At 52.5% G+C, this 27,334-nt stretch overlaps 1 protein-coding gene across 15 annotated transcripts in view; it reads right to left on the bottom strand.

Moving 5' to 3' along the window:
- Nucleotides 1-27,271, bottom strand: part of P4HA2 (prolyl 4-hydroxylase subunit alpha 2) — a 34,625-nt gene extending 7,354 nt beyond the window's left edge. For 3 of the 15 annotated variants that reach the window (XM_081827095.1, XM_081827087.1, XM_081827098.1), the window contains exons 1-11: nt 26,553-26,702; nt 25,875-26,008; nt 18,245-18,368; nt 17,517-17,613; nt 17,013-17,164; nt 13,785-13,922; nt 10,013-10,252; nt 8,561-8,754; nt 7,363-7,539; nt 3,362-3,432; nt 3,032-3,131 (exon numbers count right to left, since the gene is read on the bottom strand). In XM_081827095.1, the coding sequence (XP_081683221.1) occupies nt 3,032-3,131; nt 3,362-3,432; nt 7,363-7,539; nt 8,561-8,754; nt 10,013-10,252; nt 13,785-13,922; nt 17,013-17,164; nt 17,517-17,613; nt 18,245-18,326 (1,251 nt within the window). In that variant the 5' untranslated portion in view covers nt 18,327-18,368; nt 25,875-26,008; nt 26,553-26,702. Of the gene's footprint in view, nt 1-3,031; nt 3,132-3,361; nt 3,433-7,362; nt 7,540-8,560; nt 8,755-10,012; nt 10,253-13,784; nt 13,923-17,012; nt 17,165-17,516; nt 17,614-18,244; nt 18,369-25,874; nt 26,012-26,343; nt 26,369-26,552; nt 26,703-27,198 lie in introns of those variants that run through there. The other 12 variants (XM_081827097.1, XM_081827096.1, XM_081827090.1 and 9 more) reach the window with 11 other exon arrangements.
- Between the last annotated feature and the right edge of the window lie 63 nt (nt 27,272-27,334).

Below are 27,334 nucleotides of genomic sequence, written 5' to 3'. Positions count from 1 at the left end.
ATGAGAAGGGAGGGAAAAATAAAACAAGATGAAACCAGAGAGGGAGACAAATCGTAAGAGACTCTTAACCCTAGGAAACAAACTGAGGGTTGCTGGAGGGGAAGGGGGTGGGAGGATGGGGGAACTGGGTGATGGGCATTAAGGAGGGCACATGATGTAATGAGCACTGGGTATTATACACAACTAATGAAATCACTGAACTCTGCCTCTGAAGCTAACAATATACTATATGTTAATTAACTGAATTTAAATTAAAAAAAATAAATCCCCCACCAAAAAAAACTGATTCCTGTGGGGAGGCATTCATTTGAATCATTAAGTGTATTGTTATAAAAGTATGAGAGCCAGTCATTTGAAAACCATGGGTATTTATGGTACTGAGGTCAGAGTGAAGACAAAAAAAATAAATGGTCAGAAATTACTAAGGCTAAGACATCAAGTCAGAAGTGCCTTCAGTCTTAGAGAATTCTGGCAGTGTGGCATCTCTTGCACTATCAGACAAGCCTTCATCCAGTTCAAAAGAAAGCCTCAATTGCTCTTTTTCTTCCAAATGATCCATTGCAAACACATCGACTACAGGTGAAAGAGGGTCAATGGGAAGCAGAAGAACTGGCTCTTTTCCGGGAGCCTGTAACATTCTGAGGGACCATGGAGTTCAGGCTCTTGCTGGTGCCTAGGCACTGATTTTACTGCAACCAGTCCACACTGAATGAGCACTTAGAGGGAGGTGCTGAAACCCAGGTTCCTGTCCCCCAGACCATGCAGGGTCAAAGCTTTCAACACTGCTGGCTGGGGCAAAGGAAATGCCAAGACAGTTCCTAGAAGAAGAAGAAGGCAAACAAAAATGGGGCCTCAGCCCCTGAGCAGCTGTGGTCTGGGTCTTCCACAAGAGCCCTGACTTTAAGAGCCCCTCCACGCGGAGTCCTGGCATTCAGATCCCACTGATCACTGACCTACAACACGATGACAGGCCAGACAAGATGGAGGCAGGGTTGTGGCAGAGAAGCCCGTCCAAGTACGAAGCTGCTGCCTTCTCCGCTGCATGTGATATAGGGTTCAGAGCGTGGAGCCGGGGAGCCAGCTGGGAGGGCAACAGGGACACAGGTCCCATCCCGTCTCCTCAGCCCACCGGTCAGGGTATGGAATCAGCCAGTCAAGCAGAATGCTGTCCTCGATGGGGGCCAAGAGAGTCCTATCACTGGCTCTGACAGTGGCAGATGTCCTAACAATAGTCCTGCTCCATGACGACAGGAATCACAACAATGCCAACAGAGATGTACCTAGTGCACTCACAGTCCCTACTGCTCCTGAAATGGTGGAAGTGGGAAATGTGGCAGAAGTCCTCTACTGAAGTGCTTGTTTATGGGACCACCTTAAAATTAAATTAAGCTTGGGGCACCTGCATGGTTCAGTTGGTTAAGCATCCAACTCTTGATTTCCGCTCAGGTCACGATCTCAGGCTGGTGAGATCGAGCCCCATGTTGGGCTCTGCCCTCGGTGCAGAGTCTGCTTGAGATTCTCCCTCTCCCTCTGCCCCTCCCCCTGCTCACACTCTCAAATAAATAAATAAAATCTTTAAAAAAAATTAAATTGGGGCACCTGGGTGGCTCGGTTGAGCATCTGTCTTTGGCTCAGGTCATGCTCTCAGGGTCCTGGGATGGAGCCCCGCGTCAGGCTCCCTGCTCAGCGGGGAGTGTGCTTTTCCCTCTCCCTCTACCCCTCTCCCCAGCTCATGTGCACATGCACTCTCTCAAATAAATAAATAAAATCTTAAAAAAAGATTAAGTTTACAAACTCAACACTAAACTGGACTGAACTGAAGATTATATAAAATTTTCACAAGACTGAAAGGTAATCAGCATGTTTTTAAAAACTGGTAGATTTCACACAAATCCATAAAGAGGACCTTCAAAACTGGTTTTCTGATTGCTGACACAGCTAGAGGGAAAAAAAAAAAAAATCAGTGATTTGCTTGAGTGTATCCAGGCAAAAGTTCAGAGAATCTTCCAAATGATCTTCAGTTCAATATTCTAATGAAATCTATGGTTGCCAAGCCTAAAGGTCAAAGGTTCAATCCTTAAATACATAGAAACTCTGGCCAGACAGACCCAGGGGACTCTTTAAAAAATGCCAGCAAGGGGCACCTGGGTGGCTCAGTCGATTATGCATCTGACTCTCGATTTCAGCTCGGGTCATGATCCCAGGGTCATGGGATGAAGCCCCGCATAGGGCTCCGCGCTCAGCGTGGAGTCTGCTTGAGATTCTCTCTCTCCCTCTGCCTCTGCCCCTTCCCCTGCTTGTGTGCGCACACACACGCTCTCTCAATAAATAAATAAAATCTTTTTAATAAAATGTAAAAAATGCCAGTGAAACTTCTCTAGCAGTGTCTCGGGTCACCACTTTACAATAGAACCCAGAAGTTCCAATGTTCAGAAGGGAGCATGGCCAAAACTGATTTGAACTCAATATATACCAGAGGATACATTATTAGGAGCTCTACCCAGCTGCCATGTGTCTTCACAATCACCTTTGAAATAAAGGCAGAAAGCCAGGGTTCCACAGGAGCTACAAAGCTCTCCACTCTCATCAGCACCTCCTGACCTCTCACTTTTCCTACCAATGTATCACAGAACACTTTACCTCCAAGTGCATGTGAACCAGGTGCATCGGAACTATGACCTCTAAAGATATTTATAGCTCTCTTAGAAGTGTCCCTAAAACAACTCGGGATTTCAGCTTCCATAGTCAAGAGATACAAATGGGTCTGCCATGCCCACCCCTGGCCCCTAGCTCCTAGTATGATACTTGGGCACACAAAAGATAATCAATATCTGTTGAATGATAACTACTGGAATGACAGTGGGCATGCTTAATTCTAGCTTCCCTATGTGAGGTCACTCCATATCCAAAGCACCGTGCAGTCATACAGTTCACTGGGTAAGCCCCCTAAGCCTGGCTCTGGGCACCCTGCAAGCCCACCTAGCCAGAAATACCCGCTTCCCAACCCCAGGGTCCCGAGAGCCAGCCATACCTGCAGCAGTTCTGCAGTCTTTACTGTGAGCCCTGTGATGTGCTGCATCCGAAGATTCACTCGAGCCACAACAGGGTCATCGTCCTCCTCCAGCCATGAGCTAAGCCAAAAGAGGGAGAGAAAGGAAGGTGGGGAAGGCAGCTTAGATGAGGTCTCGTACTCTCCCCCCAGAGTCAGAGCCAGCGCGAACAAGCAGCACAGGATGAGTATTCTAAGTAAGGAAGGTGTCGGCAGGAAGGACAAGCCAAGCCAAGCTCCCGTGAGTGAAACGAGGAAGCCCTGGAGATAGGGCTTGAGCTGCCACCCCACCACCCCACCACCTCTGCTAACCTTTTGGAAACCCTGTAGCTGGCAACAGTGAGGACGCCTGTCTTGGGATCACGAACAGTGGCTCGTGCAAGCTGGAAGGCAGGAAGAGAGGGCAGACTTACCCTTTTTTGCCTTGAGTGTTGTCCTAGAGAGACTGGACCAGATCTGCCATTCAGACCAGTGGGGGAAAGAAGTTTTTCAGGCAGTTGGCCCTAGACAAGGCACCGTGATCCTGCAAGCCAGGCAAGGGCAGGAGTCTAAGGCCCCCACGTTTCCTGCTCTGCTGTCACGCCCTGGCCACTGCCCTGCTCTCAGCCAGGTCTGTGCTGTCTGCAGAACTATGCCTCTGGAGTCCCCTTTGTCCACCCACCCACCTGCCTGGACAGACTGCTTTCTCACCAGGCACACGTACCGCCCCTGCCTGAGCACCACCTGTGCGCAGCTACTCCCACCACATTCAGACCCCGTCCCTGATCCTCAACCTTGCATGCTCCTCTCGACCCGCTCCTTCTCAACCACAGCAGTCTCCTCTGCCAAGAAACCTACCCAAACACCCTTCTGCTGCAGCAGCTCACACTGGGCTCCCGCTGCTGTGAAGAGCAAAGATAGGAGGCACACTCTCTACTCGCTTAGGAGCCTCACAAGGTCAGATGACAGAATCTGGAAAGGACTGTACAAATTGAAGTATGTGATCTGCTGCCTGGAAGCCACGTACCTCCACATGTATGCTAACACACACACATCCACGAACACCCCTAACCTACCTCATACCCTCCCGATCTCCACAGACAGGTACAGTGACGCTCCCAGGAAGCACTTGCTGCCCAAAGGCAGCTCACCATGCTTCAGCTGTGTACTGTCCTAATGACCTCACATGGGTGGGACCACAGACCCCACCCCAACAGCACTTCCCCCTAATTTCAATAAATACTTACTGAGTGCCTACTATGTGGCTGGCGTTACACTGGGTGACCAAGACATGGCCCCCAGGGGGGAGAGCTGGGAGCGGGGTAAGCTTCATGTCTGTGGGAGCTCAGTCTATACAGTCGAGAATGGTCAGGGCAAGACCACCCAGCTGAGACCTGAGGGGTAAGCAGGAGTTAGCCAAGTAGGGGAACATTATAGGAACAGGGAAGGAACAGCAATGCAGAGGTCCAGGCACGAAAATGGGTGTGACACCATGACTGTGGATAAGAAGAGGCCAAAGAGGCAAGTGGAGACGGCCTGGAAGCAAGCTCATGGCAAATGAGAAACAGGGAAGGCAGGTAACGGACATTCACAATCAGAACGTGGACAGCTCGTGGAAAGCTGACTAAGGAAGGGCTGGAGTGGTAACAAGGCAGCCAGAGAGGAGCTCAAGGCAGAGCTCAAGGCAAGAGCCAATGGCAGAAGGGATGGGGAGGTGTGGGCAGAGCAGAAGACTGGCCAGGAGATCACCTAGCCAGGACACTGCACCCAGCTCAGGCAGCGTGGCAGTGCACCGAGGACAGAGGACTTCCCCGAGCTCCTAGCTACGACTGCTCCCGATGACAAGTGCAGCTGCAGCTAAGCCCCATCCAAACATCTGAGCCTCAGTGCTGGCCTGGCATCCACAAGGAGGCTGTGGGCAGCCGTGTTCTGCTCCCAGAGATAGGCACGGCTATTTGGAAAGCAGGCCAGGGACCCAAAAAGGCAGCTGCCAGGCATTCCCCGCAGGCCAAGTTAAGCTCATGGGCCCTACTTCAAAGCCATAATAGCATCTGTCCCTCACAGGCTCCGGAAAGGAGAGGTCAGTTTGTAATGGCCCATGCCATGGCTTCTATTCAAAGACAAGTTTTCCCAACACTCCCCCCACACCGCCCCTGCCACACATGTGCACCACATACCCAACATGAATACACACACAGAAATGTTTCAGTGCCTTGGCCTGAGGGACAACTGAGGAACCTCTCAGGAGGTCCTAGCAGAACAAAGCCTCTCTCACCTGGCAACCAGGGAAACAGTTTTCTTCCCTGGAGGACTTTGCAGCTGACCCAGGGAGTGGAAAAGGTGGGTCCTGGTCCCCATTCTCCACACACACTGGCTAGACCATCCCTCAGCAACCTCAATGGCTGAGTCTGGGCGCTAGATGTCCTTGTACCTCAAGCCAAGGTCGCTTCATGATGAGGTGCAGGGGGGCCAGGATAGGAACCCATTTTCCGTCTCTCCACAAGTGTAGGGCCTCCTGGCCACTACAAGTCTATTAGGTGCAGAGCAACAGAGGATCCAGCTAAATGCCCCCCTTGTAATCACCAGTGATAGGAAAAGGGTGGGGACATGGCCGGAAGTGGTTCTACTTGAATGACGTCAAATGGGAGCAAATCTTCTATGAACTAGAAATACAAGAATAATTTTACAGCCTAATGACGTATATATGAAACCAACAGCCAACTGCATACTTAGACATGAAATACCAGAGGAATCTCCAGGAAATTCAGGAACAAGACCAGGATGCCAAATGTTAACAATGCTCAAGGAGTTCCAAGCAGTTCAACAAGATGATAAAAACAAAGGAACTATGATTATTAGGAAGGAGAAAACAAAATTTTCCTTATTTGCAGCTGATGATGGTGTCCGAACGACCAAGAGAGTCAGCTAAAACCTGAAAGAGGAATAAGGAAGTTGAACAACTAGCTGCAAATCTGTACAGGTCTGCTTCCCTGTGGGTAAAATGAAGACAATGACAGTGTACTTAACAGACGAGATAGTTTATATATGTTAAGCACTTAAAACAGGGCCTGTCACACTTAAGAACTCAGAAAACAGGGGCACCTGGGTAGCTCAGTTGGTTAAGAACCTGACTCTTGGGGCACCTGGGTGGCTCAGTCGTTAAGCGTCTGCCTTCGGCTCAGGTCATGATCCCAGGGTCCTGGGATCGAGCCCCACATCGGGCTCCTTGCTCAGCGGGAAGCCTGTTTCTCCCTCTCCCACTCCCCCTGCTTGTGTTCCCTCTCTCGCTGTGTCTCTCTCTCTGTCAAATAAATAAATAAAATCTTAAAAAAAAAAAAGAACCTGACTCTTGATTTCAGCTAGGGTCACGATCTCAGGGTTGTGAGATCGAGCCCCAAGAAGGCTCCGCATTCAGCAGTAGTCTGCTTGAGATTCTTTCCCTCCCCACCGCGTTAAACTCACTCACGCATGCTCTTTCTCAAATAAATAAATCTTAAAAAGAGAACTCAGGGGCGCCTGGCTGGCTCAGTTGGTTAAGCGTCTGCCTTCAGCTCAGGTCCTGATCCCAGGGTCCTGGGATTGAGCCCCACGTCAGGCTCCAAAGGGAGCCTGCTTCTCCCTCTCCCTCTACCCCTCTCCCCTACTCATGTTCTCTCTCGCTCACTCTGCTCTCTCTCTCTCTCCAATAAATAAATCTTCAAAAAAGAAAAGAACTCAGTAAACGTTACCTGTTACTATAAAATATACTTTTATTTTCAATACTTCAGCATATGATATAGTAAGCTAATAAAACAAGGTAACCAGTAAAAATATGATGAAAAAAACAACAAAAAAAACTACCTAGGAATAAACCTAACAAGAAATGTGCCGGGCATGTATGAAGAAATTTTACAAGATATGAATAAATGGAGAGACCCGGAGTGCTTGTGGATGAGAAGACTGAATAGTGTAAAGATGTTCACTCTCCAAGTCAATCACTTCTTCACAGTACTAACTGGGAGCTCCACACGACCCAGGATGGCAGCACCCTATGGCAGTTCTCCAAAACTCGCCCACACACCAGCCCCCGGCCAGGTGAGCTGACACTTCCCCCTGTGGACCTGCCCTGCTCCCAGGGAGTCCTTCTGTCATAGCACCTGGCTGTCCACATTGGTTCCTTCAGTTTTCTTTGCCCTTGGACCGTGAACCCACAAGGTCAAACTGAGTCTGCAGTACCTCAGGACCCGGACAGCAGACTCATGCTAGACACCGGCAAAGGCCAGTGGAGTAAGCAAACAAACCACCCCATGATCCCGGGGATAAGGAGCCCAGGAAGGAACTGCAGAGACACCTACTTTGGGTTTCGCGATCTCCTTGATCCTCTCGATTTCCTCGTCAGACATGACATCGTAGTACCTGACGATGTGTGGGCTGTCCCACTCATCCTCCTCTTTGAAGGGGGCAATGAGGAGCTGCGGCGATCTGTTGCCATGGTGGTACCTACAGAAAAGCCTCTTCTGCCTCCGGGGAGTCTGGGGAGCATACAAAGCAACAGGCTCTGAGCACAGTGAGTCCTAATCCTTGGCCCCAGGCTGGCTGGCTGCAGACCGGGTCTCAGAGCCCGCGCCCATCAGCTGCTCCCTCCTGCCTCACCACAGAAGCAAACAAAGCCCCACAGCTTGACTGAGAGAAACAATACCCCACAAATCATGTAATGTTTCCTCTCTTGCAAGAATTCCTCTCGTCCACAAGTCCTGGGGCACAAACTTAATCCCTAACTCTTCTCACAGAGATAAGAGTAGGTGAGAAGGGCTGAGGCGGGGGAGAGGCCTTCTAGATGGAGAAGCCGCTGGGAGGCACGCAGATATAGACACGGACGAGGCCCAGAGACCGCCTCATACCAGAGCCTGCTGAGGAAGCACTGGAGTCCCAGGGCTCTCAAAAATCAGTGACACCAGGGGCGCTTGGGAGGCTCAGTCGTTAAGTGTCTGCCTTTGGCTCAGGTCATGGTCCCAGGGTCCTGGGATCGAGCCCCTCGTCGGGCTCCCTGCGGCGGGAAGCCTGCTTCTCCCTCTCCCACTCCCCCTGCTTGTGTTCCCTCTCTTGCTGTCTCTCTCTCTCTGTCAAATAAATAAATAAAATCTTAAAAAAAAAATTTTTTTTTAAACAAAAATAAATAAAAAATCAGTGACACCAGAGACTGAGCTGTTAGCTACTGCCGCGTCTTCACGACAGAGACCACAACTTCCCATGGGGCACATCCACACCCATGGTTTTCCTCACAGCATGAGTCTAGCAGAAGCTGGGCATGTTGCGGTAGGGAGGGGAGCTCAGCAATAACTCAGAGGATTCAAACTCCGCCTGGGACATCGGGGGAGACAGTCTCCCGTCCTACACCTCAGAGAACACCCACCCGTCAGCCTCAGCAGATGCTACAAAGAACTGGGCAAGACACTGAGGAAACAGCCTACACACAGAGGAACGTCCTCCCTAAAGCTGCCCATCCAGAGCCGAAGTCTAGGTCCACATGTGGGACCTGGCCATGCGTCTCACCAGTTTGACACCCTCCCCACGACAGAGGCTCTCATAGACGTCCCTCTCAGGCAGGTAGTCCACAGGCCTCTCATAAATGCTTTCCTGTGTGGCTAGTCCAGCTTCTGTCTGATTTGATAACATTTTTTCTCTTTCTTCCTCCAACAACCGTTCAAAGTACCGCAGATTCCCTCCAGCTCGTTCATGGCTCGGGTCTAGAAAGAGCAAAGAACAAGAAGGAAAAGGAAACCACAAACATCTGTTAGGTCATTTAGAGAAATTATTCTGTAAGCGGTTTTCTCTCCCAGCAGCTCATTTGCACGCAGTATTGTGCTTTCCACAGCATCTAACCCGGGCTCGCTGGCCGGAGCTGAACAGCCAACACGGGCTCTCCCGGCTATCAGAGATGGGAAAGGAGCCACAGAGGAGGTCCCATAGCCAGCCACACAGGGGGCTCTCCTCTCAGGCCTCCCTGGAGGGCCCAACGGTGCAGGTCTAGAAAAGCAGTCCAGTCTCCTGCCGCCTCCTCCTGACTTGGCTGTGAGTCACTTACATCCGTTCCCTAGAGTACATCCATTACCGGTGACCAGATCACATGCTGGCCACAATGACAAGGCAGGCTGAAATCCTGGCAAAAAGAACAATCATATGACAATGCCATAGCCTCATCTTGTGGGCCTCACAACACAGAGGAGCAAGCTTGGCAGGATTACTGTGCCACTCCATAGATGAGGAAACCAAGGCCCAAAGATATTAATAGATTCAGGCTAAGGTTAGACTGAACAGGAAGCCAGGCCTCCTGAGTCCCAGGCCAAGGCTCTTACTAACATGACAGCATCTATGAAGCTCTCTTCCCACATCAGTCTTGCAGGACACTCATATGGTAGCGGGCATCAGACACAAGGCCCATGAAAAGCAGCAGCAAAAGAAAGTCTTTGCTGATCTGTGACATTCCAGACTATGATTATCCCATCTATCAGTAAGAGGTGGAACAGACAGGTTTTAAAGACACAGTGCTTTTAATCTCCTTTAGTCCAAGACCCTTACAACACCAATGCCACAGCAAGTCCCCCAGTAAGACCTCAGACCTCGAACTAACAGGTCAGGCCATGGTCACTGCAGCAGTCCTGAAGCACGGTTTGCTTCCTGAGCTGCTCCTGACCATGCGAAGGCTCACCCTGCAGAGCAGAGGATGCACTGCACCACTGCATTCCTATTTTAAAAGGGAGTGTGTAAGGCCACAGGTCTGAGTGTATCCATAAGCAACTGGGCAAGGACTAGGGCCAGAAACGAGGTGGGTAAAGAGCTAACCAGCAGCTAGAACGGGCCTGAGAGCAGTAAGCCATTGGTCACTGGCCAGCAACATGTCAAACTGGCTCAGTCCCAGGAGATCGGCCAGGTAGTGGCCGGTGGAGTGACTAGCTCTCGTGCCGGCCCCCCATCAGCTCTGACCTTCCCCTAGAACCTCCTTACCAAGAGAAAGCAGGCGGCGGGTGAGCTCCAGGGCACGGTGCAGGTCACCCAGCTGGAAGACAGCGTAGCTCAGGTAGTCCAGCACCTCAGCCTTGGCTATGGTGGCCTCCTCCCCAGCATCGAGCTGCTTCAGCACCTGCTCCATCCACAGGACTGTGTGGTAATAGTCACCTTCGTTGTAGGCAGAGCGGCCCATCCCAAAACAGTCATCCACACTCAGCATGGCCTGGTACTTGGTTCCTGCAGCAGGAAGGGCATACAGTCAGGCTCTAAAGAGCCTCTGGGCTATGGAGAGAGATTCCCACAGTGAGGAAGCCTGAGCCAGTGGAAGGGGGGCATCATCCCAGCAGAGTCCCACTGGGGCTTCAGGCCATGCACTTCCAAGTGAGCACAACCAGGTTGGGCCTGCCTCAGACTGGGGCTCACAGCCAATCTCCTGGCCACAGACTCCCCTTCTCCCATGTGGGAAGGGGCCTCTGTTGTGAAGAAGCCCAAGAAGCAATAGTATTCAGGAGAGTATGAAGGTCCTATGAGCCACAGAGGAGATGTCTGCTGGGCAGCTGGCCCTAGGAGTCTGGAAGGTAGAAAAATTAGTTGAATAAAAAATATATAAAAATATTAAAAATGGAACTTAGGTGGCAGCTAAAGCCACGGATGAGGATAACTACTTCCAGCAAGAGTATGAAGAGAGAGGAGAGAACATGGCTAAGGCCAGAACCCTCCAGAGAAAGGACAAAGAGGAACGCTGAGCAGGACCTGAGAGGTAGCACGAACAGACGCCAAGGGAGGTCAGAGCCAAGACTGCAGTGCCAGCTTTGATCGTTAGGTGGCGGGGACCTCGGTGAGCATCAACTCTGCAGGTCCTATGAGCACAGGTTATTTGCCATGGGCCTGGCATGGGAAAGTGACCTGAAGATAGTCTCAAGTCAAGAAGGATGAGATGTAGTATGCTACCTCTGGGAAAATGTAGGATTTAGGATAGGGGTGAGGTGGGAGGGGCCATGAGTGTACTCTTCAGGGAACAATGAAAAATCAGGCCCCATGCAGAGGAAAGAAGGGCTGTGACCCTCCCTGGAAAGCAGGGGAATCTCTGTTAACCCCATTAACAGACACCTAGGCATGGGTGACATGGAAGAGCTGCCTTAGAGGAGCTTCTTTCTGCCTGATGTCCAAGGTGGGGCTCTGTCCACAATGAAACCCCTACTGCAATGGGTCGGGTACTTCAGAGACTGGGGTCTGCTCACTGTGATACTGCAGCAATAGGGCAACATGGGGTAGGAAGGCGAGGAGAGTAAACACAAGATGGAGTTAGTAGACGGGCTAGGGATCAAGGGGTTCCTTGATCCCTTGGGCCTCCACAGATCTCCTTTAGCTATGCAGTTCTCAGGAACTCACAATGACAGAGGCACCGTAACACCGCAGCTGAGCTAGCTGGACAAAGCTGGGTCTGTGTGGGCCTCGCTATGGCACCCACCAGCTGTTTGTACCCATGGATAATTTACTGAGCCTCTCTGAGTCGCAGTCCCCTTAGGTCTAGAGTTAATACCATCAATTTTAGAGAACTCCTGGCAAGAATTCAACGAGATGACATGTAAAGATGTCTTCTATGATCCCCAGGATGCCAAATGTCTCACAGAGGCCGAGGTCAAGAACAGCTCCCACATATTCAACATCCTCCCCAGAAGCCCATCAAAAGTCTACCCCCTTGGAAAGCACTCTCTGGAGAGTGCCAGCACTGAGTGCTGAAAAGCAATCGACAGACATGAGACTCAGCTGATGTGGGTAAAGCTATTCCTGCAGAGGGTGTGGGATGGATAAGGAAGCTAGGTGAGGGGTAGCTTAGTACAAACTTAACTTAGTATAGGCAAGGGGGCCCGGGAGAGGGCACCATGCAAGACCTCAAAGACCACACACAGGAGGAACTTGGGTTTAGCAGTTAAAAGTTAAGCTTTGTGATCAGGAACTGATGTAAATAGGAGATGTGCTTAAGACCACACGGAGAATGATTTTAAGGAGTGAGCTGGAGATACACGACAAGTCAAAACGTTATTTCAATAATCCAGTTGAGAAGTGAGTGACCATGAGTCTGGAGTCAGGGACTCCAAGTAAAGAAGAAGACATAAGACAGGTAGGATCCACGGGCCTTAGGATTCTGACGTGGGCTACCAGTGGACGGAGGTGCTGTTTGCTCAGGCAAGGAGCGAGGGAGGAGGGTAAACATTTCAAAAGGCAATGAGGATTTCAGTTTGGAACATGTGACTTTTGAGGAGTCCACAGAACACCCAAGTAGAGATGCCCCAAAGGCATTTGCCTTCACTGGTTGGAGGCTTGGCGGTAAGCCTTGATAGGAAACACAGATGTGGATATCATCCATGTACATGCTATGGGAATGGCTGGGCTCACCTGGAGAAGGTGCTTAGGGAAAACTCTAAGTAAGGGAATCCTGGGGAATAACTCCCTTCCACCCTCCCTGCTCCTCCAGGACATGCAAGGATCTGTTAACTGAATGTACAACGTCAATGCTTGGGTGTGGCTCCCTCCTCCTAACAACCATTGTCACAGCTACAGCGTGAACACATCTTGCAGGTGCCCTGAGGGGCCTTCTCTCACTGGCTCTGGCCTGGCTTGATCCAAGACCTGACTGAGGCAGGAATTAAGAAGTCTACACTCCTTCCCAGTGGCTCACCAGACTCCTCAGTGCCCGATTCTAGGCCTTTCCTGGCCGACAACAGATTGCCTCTTTCTCCTACACACTGTGATTCCCTGGGTTTGTGCCTCTTTCGGGGCCCCATGGGCGAGTGGCATCCAAAGTCTAATGGGGTCTAACTGAACCCCTGGGTTTATTGGCCTCTAACAGTCCCCCAGACCCAATATATCTTCTTCTTAGCATACTGAGGCAATCAGAAGAAAGGGGCCTGTTTAAAAAAAAAAAAATGAGAGCGGAAAAGCCAGAAAAAGAAGCAATAGAGATCAGTGCCCCAGAATTCAAAGGAGGGAGAGTATCAGGAAGACTGGGACACTCAATGTGCCAGATACTGCTGAAAAATTTAAGGACATTATGCCTGAAACCCCACCGCTGGCTTTAGCAGCTGAGTGGCCACTGGTGACCTGGCAGGGACAGGAGCAGTGGATGGTGGGCAAAGAGGCCAGACTCTGCATGTTCAGGAGGACCTGGGAAGCAAAGAAGTGCAGAGCATGCGGCTGACTGTCCAGCAGCCTAGCCAGGTTAGGCTAACCAAGAGATCCATCAACAGCAGAGACTCAAAGGGCTTTGGGTCCTGACGGAGGGGTTTGTAAGATGAGTAAGAACCCATGGTGTGTGTGAGATCAGGGGGAAGAGCCAAGTGCGGTGGGCCAAGAACGAACAGGGCAGAGACTGTAACTGAGGACACAGGGCAGGGAGTCCAGAGATCAGCCTTCATCGAAAAGAAATCAGAGGGTGTGGGGACAGAAGCAGGTCTGGAAGCAGATCTGAGCGGTGCTCTGGAGGCAGAGGCCAAGGGGTCCTGAGCAGCAGCCTTGGCTTTCTCTGAGAGGGGAGAGGAGAAGAGAGAGGAGAGGGTGTGGGAGGGAAGGGGCGGGGCTGAGAGGAGGTGGCTGTCATGTGAATGAGGGGGACTGGCACCAACCGGAAACCCAAGAGAGCATCACCACCAGCAGTGATGGTGTGCCTGAGGGTAAAGACCACAAGACGGTGGTCGCTCCAACCCTGTCCAGACGCCCTAGTAGACGCACATCCACTGGATGGGCAAAGCCTGGAGTGGCAAGGTACCTGGAAGTTGTCCTTTAGAAATCGTGTCTGGGTCCAGCTTGTATGTGTCCTGAAGTCTCATCAGGGCCTTGGCGGCTCCCATTTCGTCCTCGTCAGTGGGGAAGAACTGCCGCTGCACAGACAGGTTGGCAATAAAACCTTCCAAATGAGAGTGAGAACAAGAGGTTACCCTTGATCCAAGGGTACAATTCCCCCCGGGACCAGAAAGGTACCCAGTGGAGGGTTTCTGGCTAGTGCAAACTCCCTGCCCCTTCCTTCAAAGGCAGTTTCCCCTTCCTCCAGGAAGTCCTCCCTGATGGCTTCAGTCCATGAAGTCCTCTTTACTTCCTCCTCACTGAACGGACTGCCTGTACGGCTCATTTGGGATTGAACAAAGATCGCCCCACAAACTGGTTAACATGTGGGAGTCTGAGAGTCTTGGCTCCAAAGCACTCAGTGAGCCCTGGTGGAGACAGAAGGGACAGAGGACAGAAACAGTAATTGAAAAGGACACAGGAGAAGACTCAAGAAGGACCTGTTGATCACTTAATGGAAAATGAATCACATGGAAAACCTTGATCCAGGATCACTACTGTTGGGGGGCTGCAGATAAACAGACCGCCAGCCCACATTCCAGGTCAAGGAGCCCAAGGGACAGAGGTAGTCAACTCAGGGAACCTTACCTGGCCACTCATTACTGACCACTGGCCCTTATCATCCAGAAAGGTGATGATGACAGTCTTGGGAGGGATTTGGTGCTGTCTCCACCCCCCAGATTAGGGACTGGGGGACCATCTGGCCAGAACAAGCATTGAAGTGGGACTGCCCAAGCCCAGCACAGGACCCTGAGAGACCAAACTGGCTCTTGGCCTTGCGCTCTAGGGGACCCCCACAACTCAGACCTGCCATGAGCTGAAAGGCATGAGCTTCCTGAATGTAGCGCTCAAGACCACAGCCTGGAAACTAGGACAGCCCCTGACCTCAGACATGCCCAAGGAGGCTATTCGGGGACTCCAAGCCCTAACTCTTAAGCAAGATATGCACCTCTTATATCTCAGGACTCCAGGTGGAGGCCAGGCCCTCCCAAGCTGATTCAGGAGTTTCAATGCTGCCTGTGAGCTAAGAATTGGGAGGGGAACCGCAGGGCCCTTTCTTCCCTGGTCTCTTCCTCAGGGCTGCAGTACCCACGGCCACCTACTCTCAGGACCCCAGGCTCAAACACCCACTTCTAACCATGCCTAGGGACCCAGGGATCAAGAAGCTGTAATCCTGCCTTCCTCATGGCTGCCCAGTCAGGGATTCTAAGAGTCTGGAATTCAGGAAGAAGAAAACATGCCCCCAGAAAAAGCCACACCGTCAGCATGTCCCCCTCATTTCAGAGGCAAGAACTCTCAAGTCAGAGGTGAAAACAACCTATTGCTCTCTGAGCCTGTCCTGTCTGCCTTCTGGTAATTACAAGGTTTCCTACAAGAACCAGATGTTGACGGTGGGGGCGGGGTATGGAGAGCAAGATGAGGGAGCGGAAGGTCATCCCAGCAGGCTTATTCTCCCCGCCGCCGTGCAATGCCTGCGGCGGAACAGCCCGTTCTGAGCTACAGCCCCAGGCTGGAAGACAGAGGGCTGGGAAAGGCAGCCATGACTTCTGGAGGCGGTGAGCTCACTGGGCACAGCTCCAGCGGGGCTGAACTCACCAATCCCTCCCCAGAGGCCACCCTGCCCCCAGCCAAGCCCAGCCCAGTCTGGCCACATGGGCTGAACTGCCTCAACCAGAGACAACCAGTCTGAAGTTAATCAGCACTCCCGACTCGGGGAGAAAAGGCAGCAGGTCCAGGAGGCTGAGCCCAGGGCTGGCTGGAGTCAGGAGGGCCCACCTCCATGCCTGCCCCACCACCTCCTGCTGAGAGGAAAATGTTCGAGCATAAAAAATACCACCACAGTAAAAGACACCAAGCACGGTTAAAGCTTTAAAAAAGTTCATACTCTGACCTGCAAATACCACTTCTAAGAATTTAAACTAAGAAAATAATCAGAGAGGGTGCCTGGGTGGCTCAGTCGGTTAAGCGTCTGCAGACGCCTTCAGCTCAGGTCATGATCCCAGAGTCCTGGGATCGAGCCCCTGTGTTGGGCTCCCTGCTCAGCAGAGAGCCTGCTTCTCCCTCTTCCTTTTTTTTTTTAAGATTTTATTTATTTTTTGACAGAGAGAAAGATCGCGAGAGCAGGAACACAAGCAGGGGGAGTGGGAGAGGGAGAAGCAGGCTTCCCGTGGAGCAGGGAGCCCAATGCGGGGCTCGATCCCAGGACCCCGGGATCATGACCCGAGCCAAAGGCAGACACTTAACAACTGAGCCACCCAGGCGCCCCTCTCCCTCTCCCCCCTCCCCGCCCTCTTGTGCTGGCTCACATACTCTCTCTCTCTGAAATAAATAAAATCTTTAAAAAAAAAAATAAAATAAATTTAAAAATGAATTAAAAAAAAATAATCAAAGGTAGGCACAAAGATGTATATGCACGATTGCTGATAATGTGGAAACAATCCCTCGTCCACTAATTTGACCAGTTTTATACTACATAGGTTTGATTTATTACTGTGTAGCCATTAAAATCATTTTGTATAACATTTAATGGACATTTAAAGAAGCTGGAAAATTCAGGAAATCACTGTATGCTTATGGCACAAATCTGCCTACAGATATGTTTTATTTTTAAAAGGTATGAATGGGAATGGATTTAGATGAGGCCCATAATCCCCAGCTTACGCTGGCCCCATCACCCAGCCCACTTGACTCACTTTTGTTAATTCATTTGGTCCCGCAAAGCAAGTGAGTTTGCATTCCCTGGACTATATGAATGGGTCCATTTCTTCTTGTAATGTAAATGCAAGCGTAGGAAGACTGGAATTTGAATAGTGCTTATCACTAGACAACCGGGTTAAGAATTCTAATTTTCTTACATCATTTTGTTTTCTAACTTTTCTACAAAAACACATTAGTAAAGCATGATTTAAAAAAGAGGAAATGAAAACACTAGGACAAGGCAAGAACTGATTATTCTTACATATTAAAAACAAGGACAGCCAACTGCTAGGTGCCCACAGAGAAGGGAGACGGCTACAGGCCCGGCAGGGTGCATATCCACACACTGTACATGCCCTCCAACACCTGCAGACCTGTGACAGGCTCAGACGCACACTCCCCAGACACAAGCACACGGACACACCAGCTCCCCAAGCACCTGCTCACCATTCCTCACCTGCAGCTGAGTCCTGCAGGACAAGGTCCTCCAGCGCAGGCCAGTCTGTGTTCAGCCGCTTCACCAGTTTATAAGCGTTCACGGGGTGAGCCAGGTAACCTTCGGGGTCAGCAGCTGACTTGCTGGTCAAGGCTTCCATTTTGTTGGCCCAGCTGTGGAAACAGAGGAAAAGGAAGACGTAACACACCCACTCACACAGGTCTTGACCTATGGTAATTTCCCTGGTGAAATTCCCTTTTCTATCAAGAGGCAGTATGAATGAATAGAGCAACTGCCCACTGACACTTGCAGTCCCTTAATCTAGAAAAGAGGTAGGAACTCTAATGTATGCAAAAACGCTCTTAAATAGGGAAAAGCAGGAAGTCCTTAGCCCATGCACTGAGCCACTCTGGAGGACTGGCATGAAGTAACCTCCAGGCCAGCCCCTCGCTGCTCTCTCAAGGGCTTCCTCTTATGGGCACCCTGGATGGGTTCTGGGGGGTGGGGCCTTAGGACATCAGATACCTCTTAATCTTGGAGAGCTTGGCTTCCTCCACAAGGATATACTCCTTCAGAGATTGCACCAGGTCCTTCTCCGCATAAATTAAGTCGGTCATGTGCCCTGCAGGGAAAGAGAAAAGGGCCAGAAAGAAATGGATGAGGGACATCCATCCCCCTTCCTTGAGGCACAGAACACCAGCGCAGAGGCAAGTCCTCTGGATCACTGGCATGTCAACTCTCTTGGGATCATGGGGACTTGGGAGTTAAAGGGGACCTAGGTACTCACATGGTCCTGGCCCCCAGCTTCGTAAGACAGGGGTGGAGACTCCAAGGGGAGGGGGAGATGAGCGCACTGGGAGTGCCTTAAGGAAGAAGCCCCAAATCTCATTCTCCTACTGGCACCCGGATGGGTCATGGCACCTGGGCCTGGACATCCTAAGGGCTTCTTTGCTCAGAACCACTCTCTGGCCCTGGACAAGATGGTCAGAAAGGCCAGGGAGCCCAGGAGCAGCCTGCGCTTCTCAGGGAGGAGATCCAGTTGAGACAGCTGGCTCCCAGCAAAGGACAGTCAGGTCATCAGGGCCTCAGAAGGGGGAACGGCAGCTCCACAAGCCCCCCTTTCCCCAGAACTGGTCAAAACCAGTGGGTGAGCCATCCCACCTTGAGTGAGAACAGGCTTCGGGTGGTGACATTCCCCGGCACTTGAGCCAAGGATCTCTCAGGGAGAAGACAGTCCTGTTGGCACAACATACCAATAGAAGTGAAGACTTCAGCCTGCACACAGCCCAGGACACCAAACCAGGCCACTAGCAATGTGGACAGCCAGCGTTTCATGGTCACAGAGAGCAGTGTCTGCAAGGCATTCAGTGACAGCCACTGGATCAACAGGTGAAAAAAGCAACTTAGGTGAAGAGATATATACACATGTGCACATAGATACACCAAACATGCCAAAATCCTGACCTAGGACACAGAAACTAAGGATATTCTGCACCAGCAGTGGAAAGAGGCCAGGGTGTGCAACCAGTGATGTGTGCTCAATTCTGGCCCCTGCTCCGGGAGGCCATGTGCCCTTGGGAGAGCCCCTGCCCTCCAGATTCCCGATAACCACCGGCAACATGGAAAGGCTGAATGGTGTGGGAGACAGTCCCCTCTGCTTCTAATAGTCAGTCCAAGATTCTGGCCCACTCCTTCTCATTTCACAGATTGCTTGTCTTATTTCTTTCTTTCCAATACATGTGTCAGGACGGTACCAGGTGCTGGGGACCCACAGGTAACATGTAGCTCCTGCCTACGAGAAGACTGAAAGTACAGGAGAAATAATGACAGACAGAGAACTTGACACAACATGCTGCAGGGACCCCACCCCCCAAAATGAGGTGTACAGCAGATGGCTGGCCACGAGGGGAGTAAAACTGCAGCTGGCCACAGCAAAGGCAGTGTGGGGAGCAGGCACTCTGGGCAGACATTGCTCTTCCTGCCTGCCACCTCACCAGACACTGTCCTCACTAGCAAGTCACCACTCACAAATATTTGCTGAAGATCCACATAGGCTATTCACCGAGTTAGGCACTTGGGATATAAAAATCAATCAGCCATGCAAGGCCAAAACCCTGGGATGGGCTGGACTGCTGACATGGATGCAAGACCAGCCTCTGGCTTCTCGTCAGCCTAGAAACAGCCAGGCTCGGCTGTGAAAGCAGGAGGCACAAGCTGGGGCAAGCCCCACTGGCAGCAGCCCTAAGTACATAACGGGAACTTTGGACATGGTCTCCCAGCTCAGCCAGCAGCCCAGGGCACGCTGGAGCCCCAGCTCTACCAGTCCCTTCTCTTCCTGCTCAACGTCAGCCAAACCCCACCAGACATATACTAAGAGAAAACAAGGACGATGAAGAAAATACAAAGGCTTCTCCCCAAGATGTAAGCCTTACCTGACAGAATTCCACGTCTGAGCTAACGCCAGTTCATCAGTATTTTGCCTGCTCTGGTTGATCAGACACACAGTCATGCCTACCATTCCTTGCCTTACAAGAAATTCCAACCCACCGTGGCTCCAGGTTAGGCTCAGAGAAGCTGAACCACAAGGTCCACCCCCAAACGGGTTCCTCTATCAGGAGGAGAGAATAAATGAATGGCTGCTTCTGTTCATGTCCCTGCTAGATATCTGCTGAGCCATCAGCATGCCCATCAGTGCCCTAGGTGTTGGGGGCCGAGATGCACAGAATAAGAGCTTTTGGGCCAGAACCTGCTGCAGGGCACGGAGTATCAGGCTAAGGGATGGACTATGGAGTTAGGGCAGCAGAGGAAAGCAAGTCACTGGGAGAAGGTGAGCAGGCCATCGGCCCCGAGGTGGAGCGCAGGTCCTCCCTGTCCCAGCCGCAGGTCTGCTCCCAGGTCTCACATCCTCTGCATCTCCAGCCCAGGATTCCTGAAGACCCCTCGTCTTGCTTACATAAGCCCCTTTACAGGGAGTAGTGTCTGTTCCTTACACCTCAAGAGGCTTAACTAACTCAGGAAAGCACCTTCTATACGTGAAAAGAAGGAACAGTAAAATCCAGGGCCAAGAGGTCATATCTGGACAGTGAGGGACCAGCCAACTGCCTATCAGGCTGGGATGGTGGGAGAGCAGGGCCCAGGCAAGAGACCAGACCGGACACGGCTGGAAGGAGGGGAACCCAGCGCCTCTCCCCTGCTGTCACTGGCTGCGGCGGCATACCTCTTCAGAGACGGGGTAACAAGTTCAACGGAGGGAGACACCTCTCTGTTCCTCTCAAATCCTCCCGGTGATACTGTCCAGGGTTCATGCCTTACAGCACTCAGGAAAAAGCAGCCAGGTCCCTTCATTACATGAATACTAGCTGTTATCTCTCTGGAATGTACTATCCGGCTTAGACTAAGCCCATCCACGAATACCAGCCCGGAGGCAGAGCCCCAAAGAATCACAGATGGGGTTCTGGGAAATGGCTTGCCAAGAGCCTGCGAAGTCCTGCTCTGATGGGGGGAGGGGGGGATAACTCCACTGGCCAGAGAGCTAGGTACCCCCAAGGAGCCCCTAGACTGCCACCTCAGGCAGAGATGCCCTAGAGTCCCAACATTTCTCCGGATCCTGACCCTGAACGCTAAAGGCTTTGTATAAAAAGTTATCTAATCAGGGTCAGGTTGGGAAGAGGCAGGATCCAAGAGGGACTGTCCCACAGTGTTGGGAAGCCCCTACTTGCCTTGCCCCCAGTCCAATCTCATACCCATACCCAGAGTTTGCTTAGGACAGAGCAGGTGGGAATGTGTGTGCATGCCTGGTGCCCCTCCCCCCCACCTCCACCGAGTGTCCAGTGCTGCCAAAAGCCCTTCTAGGAACCCTCAGAAATCCATGCTGAACAGACCTGGAAATGGGCAATGTCAAACCTCCTTTTATGAAAAACAAAACACAAAGTGGCACCAAGCCTGAGGAGAAAACCAACATAGAGTTTTATCTGCACTGCATCCCAAGCTTAGAACGTCTGCCCCATATCAGGCATCCAACAAATAATGCTTCACCACAGACTTGTTCAAGTTAGAAACAACAACAAAAAATTTTACAATTTTTCCACATAATGGATTGTTAAGAAGGGACACTGTATGCATATTAAGTCCCAAGTCTGAACCCCCACAGGGAAGTTATCCAAAGCCCACCAACACCCCAGTGACAATGATTCACTCACCAGGTGACCAGCACTGTTTCTAAGCACAAGCAAATTCCAAGACATATAATCAGAGGCCCCACAAGCCTGCTCTTTGGAAAGGACATTTACAATCTGGCCAAATGGCCATGAAAAGAGGTTTCCAGCTGCAAACCAGCAGCGTCCTTAGCTTCTCCCCTTACCTCATCAAGCGTGAACCTCTGCCAAGCTCCCAGCTGCAACCCAAATGCAACAGCTTGAATTTTAACAATGTATTTAACAGCCTAGAGACAGAACATGGGTTTGCTGAGTACAAGCAGGTCTTGCCTGGCACTAATCAAGAAGCTGCCTGCCTTCTGTGAAGGAGCAAAAACCTGTCCGAAAAGGGCGCCCCCCAGTGGCCCTGCCTCCCGGTGGTGTGGCCAACTCTGGACCACCAAAGCCACAAGGACTTGTGAGTTGTGGAGAGGCTCAGGAGGCCTCGGAACTTAGGCACGTGGAAGTCCATTCAGGCCCAGAAGCTGACCCCCGGGGAGGATGGAAGGCACCCTACTCTCCTTACCTGACATCAGGCCTCAGTCATCACCCTGGTCTGAGGCACCCCCAATTCCCTCCCACAGCCATCCTGGCCCCTGCCTGTCCTGGTCTCTCCTCTCATCTGGTGTTCCCCCCTACCTCTGCCCTACAAGGCAGCCAGCATGGCTTACCGCAGCTCCTCATTTGGTCTCTCTCCCCACTGCCCTCGGAATCAAGTCCAAACTTCTTAGCCCCAAGGGCCTTTTTGACTCTGCATGACATGGTCCTACGGTCCTCTCCAGCCCTATCTCATGACTCTAGGTTTCCCAGCTTCAGATGCTACATCACATGGAAAAATATTCTTCAAGGAGGACTTTCTTCACTGAAACCTCGATGTTCACCCGTATCCATCCTTACGCTTCTCTATCAGGTATACGAACATGTTGATTTGTACCTCCCACTTAGGTACCATCAAAACCACAGCGTCTCCTGTTTCCGTAGCTAGGCAGTGGAGGAGCAGAGAAGGCTATAAAGATCAACATGCAAAGTCCAAATTGGACTTTCAGTCAGGGTCTTGGCAGAGGCTTGGCAATCTGAGTGAGACTAACTCATAAGAAGGGACTACACGTGAGGACAAAATCCACAAAGCAATATATAGGATGCCTCCGATGTCCCAGTTCACAGGCTCTTGGCCTCACCAGTCCGCTGGGCCCTGGGTCTCTTGCTGGGCCTCAGAGTCAGTGGGGGGGTGTGTGCAGGCCCCATATCTCTGGCTCCTCCCGCTACTTCCAAACTCCACAGAAGTGCCACACTGGCCTCCCCAGTGGCTGCTGGAGGACTCTGGTAGTGCAACCAAGGAGCAAGAGGGAGCTAACTCCCATGAGGCAACTCTGACCAATGAAGACAGAAGACAGGAGGAGGTGGGCAGATAAACTCCCCCACCAGGCCTCTGCTGACAAACTGTTCTGTGGCATGGAGTTTCTGTAGAGCTCACCCAGACGTATCCTGCATGGCAGCTACTGTCCAGCCGACTAAAGCACCACCTTGTGCCTTCCCTCCTTCTCTCCCTCGGGTTTCTCTTCCCTTACCCTTGCTGCCCTGCACCTTCCAATAAAGCAGGAAGCACCGCCTCAGGCTCTGCTTTTTTGGGAACTAAGCTAACCACTACTTGTATTTCCAAAAATCTTTCATTTCTACCATCTAATCCTCACCAAAACCTTGTAAACAAGATAATCATCCCTGCTTCACATACAGAAGCTAGATAAGTGAGTCTGAGCGAGAGTTTCCTGCACACCTGACATGCTACCACAAATGAGTGGCAGAGCTGAGACTCAAACCCAAAACACACTTTCCATTAGATACTGCAACCATTCTGTCCCACTCAGTGACATCCACTGTCTTACAGCACAAGGGTCTCCCACAAGGAGGAGCCCAGTTGACCTAGTAGAGCAGGCCTGCCCAGGTCAAGGTCTTTATCATGGTTCACAAATCAGGTGTATGACATGCAGGGCGGGATCCCACCAAAAGTGGACAGCAACATGGGGCCTCAAGTTCAGGTGAGCAGTCACTCCTGCCTCAGACATCACAGCACCCAGCAATGATCACCCAGCCCCGCTCAGGGCAAGGCAGTACTGTCTAGTCAGGGGTCAGACAACCCCAACTTCAATCTCAGCTCCACCATCACTTCTTGGCTTTGTGACTTTACACAAGTTCCAGATCTCTCTGAGCCTTTTTCCCATCTATATCATGGTGACAACATGAGGACCTACATCTCACAGGGTTGTTTCGAGGACTGAATGAGATGGCAATTATCCGTGGGCAGCCTACCATCAAGCACAGCTTATACCAGACATCAGCACCCAGGGTACTGGAATAACATCAGCAGACCTTAAGCGGCCAGCTGCCTGGCTGATCCCTGGCAAAGAAGAAGAGTCCAGTCTAGGGGACAGTGAAGATGAAAACGAGGCAGATACTGGGCAGTCTCCAATTCCCACGAGGGTCAAAAGAAATGAAACATTACTTTAGGAGAGAGCAGAGTCAGACATAATGCGGCACACTGACCATCAGGGAATAACCCTGGAATAGGTCAAATAGTGGCTCTACAGCTCATCAAGGGAAGAAAGCTCTCCAGCAAAAGGCAGGGGACCGGACTAATACTCTAGGATCTCTTGTAGTCCTACACCTCTGATCTACTGGTTCTGAGTTCCTACAAGTACCAGGCCTCAGGATCTCGGCCACACCCTGGTCCTTGGGAGTGCCAGGTACGGAGCAGGCTCTACTCTAGCAAGCACTTCCTGAAAGGTCTAGAGCACGTACTGGTCTGTGAACAGGCTCAGACAGATCCAATCTGAGCTGGAGAACTCACTCCCCAAATACTTAATCCTCTGCCAGGCAACGACACCACTTGAACAAAAACTCTCTTCTAGGGCTCCAAGAAGTCTAGTCTAGACTTTTCATTCCCCCTTCTGAGAATAAAAACTATATCCTTCAGTCCACACCGCCACCAAAAACCCCAGACACCACAGGAGCACTGGCCCTCTCACTCTAAGACAGGCTGATGTCCCACTCTGGGGCACTTCAAAAGTCCAAACTGTTAGATTCAGGCAATCTCAGTTTAACTCTTGCTCTAGCATTCTGTCTAGGCTTGCACGTGCCTGCATCAGAGCATTTCTTGCCAATGACCATCTGCATAAAATTAAACTCTTGACAGATCCCAAGAGCCAGGACACACCCACCAGCCCAATGTACACTATCGGCCAGCGTGGCCACAAATTGGCCAAGGTCTTGCATCCAGCCTCAGAACCTCCCATGGACGAGGGAGGGCAGAGTAAAAAGCGAGGCTCTGTCAGGAAATGAGTACACCCCAGACTCCCTCACCCTAGTCATTCCTCAGGGCTGCACCCAGTCTCTCCTTCTGATGAGTATTCACACTCTGAGCTCCTCCTCTGCCACATGGCCAGCTGCCAGCCTGAAGCAGCAATCTCGGGGAGATTATGAGCTACCCACGAGCAAGGACAGTGTCATCACCACCAGCTTCCCCTCCTCCTCTCCCTCCTAATTCCACCCCAAGGCACACTCCAAGCAGAAGCCAGGCACAAGGAATGAACAGAGATCAGCTGTGTACAGGCTAAAGCAGTGGCTAAGTAAGCACTCTCCCAGGAACCCCATTTCAGAGCCTCCTACTGGGTAAAAGGGCCTATCACAAGTCACAGGCAATGCCTAGTTGTCATCATGTCTGCCTGCTGAGCTCTCAGAGAACGAGGGTGGCCCAACATGACAGCATCTCTGGGATGAGGCCCCCAGCCAACTCACTCCATCCTTGCTACGTGGCCTCCTTGGCTGGGCCGCACAGTGGACATACTTGGCCATCGGAGAATAAGAAAGCCCTAGAAGAAAAGGATTCAAAGCACACTCCTGCGAGCGTGTTGAAGTCAACAGAAGAAGCTGGGCTCTGAGTCCCGGAACCACAGTGAGAGACTGCACCCTAGACACTTCAGGGGCAGTTTAAGCACAGGCCAAAGGAGATCTCGGTTCATTTAACAGAGAACTAAATCACGGAACCTGTTGTTCCAGATGTGATACAGGGTGAGAAGCTGCAGTAGCAGCTTGCAAAAACATTCTACAAATTTTTAGGTGGACAGCGGATCTTGGCAAAATCTGGGACATGCAAGAATGTCCTCAGTTACAAAATGATGTGCCCCAACCCTTGCTCTCAGAACCAGGAGCTCCTGCAAGGGGGCTGAGGCTCTCAGGTCTCAGACAATTCACATTAAGAAGCACAAGCCTTAGGTGTCCCTGTACAGCAGAAGACACCAGCCTCAGTCTTGGGAGGCACACGAATGTTCTACACCATCCTAAAGATGTCACATTAGAATACAAGGCCAGGGGCCCAAGTGTCCTGAAGTAGGAAGTGCCCTGATACCTGCTCATGTTGAGCAGGACACAGTACCAGGCACTGCCCTCTCACTTGAAACTCTTGTGGATAGGGTCCATGGGCAGCCATCCCCTTAAATGTCCCTTCCTCCTCACCTTGCCTCTACTGGAGTGCCCACGTCTGCTCCCACTCACACGCGCTGTTCCCCTTTATTCAACCTTCCCTCTGACCAGTTCCAGTTCATAGATCACCTCCTCCAGGAAGCCCTCTGGCCTGAAGCACCTGTCCTCTACCAAGGAGCCACAGCCTGGTACTCCCTCCCAGCACAGCACTCACCACACTGTTCTGGACCTGGACTTTCCCAGTGTTCAATCCGTCTGCCTCACTGGGCTAGCAACTCCTTGCAGTTTCTGACACACAGAAGGGTCCGTTTGTTGAATTAGTTAACTAGTTACCACAGGTCTGCGCAGCTGCTGAGGAAAAACAAGCACGTTGGAAAGAGATGTCTGGGACGGGGGGTGGGGGGCTTTCTCAACCAAGAGCCCGTTTCAGGAGCACCAAGCTGGACCCCGCCGGGCCGAGGCCAGAGACTCCCAGCCTTTTGGAGGGAGGAAGGCGGACCTCGCTAACATTAAGCGGCCTCCCGGGGCCCAGCTGACGGCCCCGCCTCCAACCTCTGGCAGCCCTCGGGGCCGGGCCGGGCCGCCCGTTCCCGTTCCCGGGGAGCCTGACGAGGCTGGACGACCAAGTTCCCCGCCCCGCCCGGCGCGGACGCCTAGGGACCGGCAGGAAGGGCGCCGCTGACCTCCCCACCCTGGGCTCGGGAAGGGCACGCAGGCGGCGAGACAGGAACCCAGACGGGAGGAGAAACAGGGCGGAGGGCTCGGGGCTGCGGGCCGGACTGAGCGACCCTCCGGCCCCCAACTCTCGGCCCCGCGCCGGCAGCACGCACGGCCCGCCGCCCCCCGGCCCGCGCACTAGCCCAGCCCCGGCGGCCGCGGGCGGGGCGCTCACCTGGACACGCGCCTCTCCCGGCGTTTCCACAACCTCCCGCGGCGGCGCCCGGCCCGCTCGGCGCCTCCTCCCCGGGCGGCTCCGCCTCCCACCACGGCCGGGCCCCGCCCACTTGAGCTGTTGCCACGTCCCCACCTCCCGCCCCCCGCCGGCCGGCCCCCCGTCGGCCGCCCCCCCACCGCCCTGGCTCCGCGCCCTGACCGCCTCGGCCGGGGGCCGTCCCCACTAGCGACCCCAGGGAAGGTCCGGGCTGCAGTGCGCGCTGGGGCCGGGAGCCGGGCGCCGGGAGCGGGTTGGGGGCCGGGCGGGAGCCGCTGTCCGCGCCCTTCATGCGGCCGGCTGCTCGCCGCACGTACACCGCGCCCGCCTCCCCTCAGCCCGCTCCACCTGCGGGACTCGGCCCTCCCTCCTTCTCAGCCCCCCGGCTGCTGCTGAAGGGCCCGCCACCCGATCCTGGCGCCGGTGCGGTGGGGAGCGCCCCTGCCCGCGTGCGGACTCCCCCGGCCTCCGCTCCTGCCCATCTCTTCAGGGGTCCTGCTGGGCGCACGGGCTCCTGCTGCCCCTCCCCATCATCACCACCCCCGGGTTACAGGGGGAGGGGGGGCCACGCGGGCCGAGGGTCCGGGTATCAGTGGAGTGGACAGACCAGTGGAGAAGACCTTGAAGAAGACGAGAGACCTGGGGTCCACCCACAGGACCAAGCTCCCGAAGGGATTCTGTCTGTCCCCAGCTCCTGTGTCAGGCACTCCTCCTGGTGACGTGTGTGTGTGCGGGGGGGGGGG

Source organism: Leptonychotes weddellii, chromosome 7 (assembly GCF_054177405.1).
Source record: "Leptonychotes weddellii isolate Sample4059 chromosome 7, ASM5417740v2, whole genome shotgun sequence".
NCBI classification, from domain to species: domain Eukaryota; kingdom Metazoa; phylum Chordata; class Mammalia; order Carnivora; family Phocidae; genus Leptonychotes; species Leptonychotes weddellii.
This window is presented reverse-complemented; position numbering and strand designations above follow the sequence as displayed.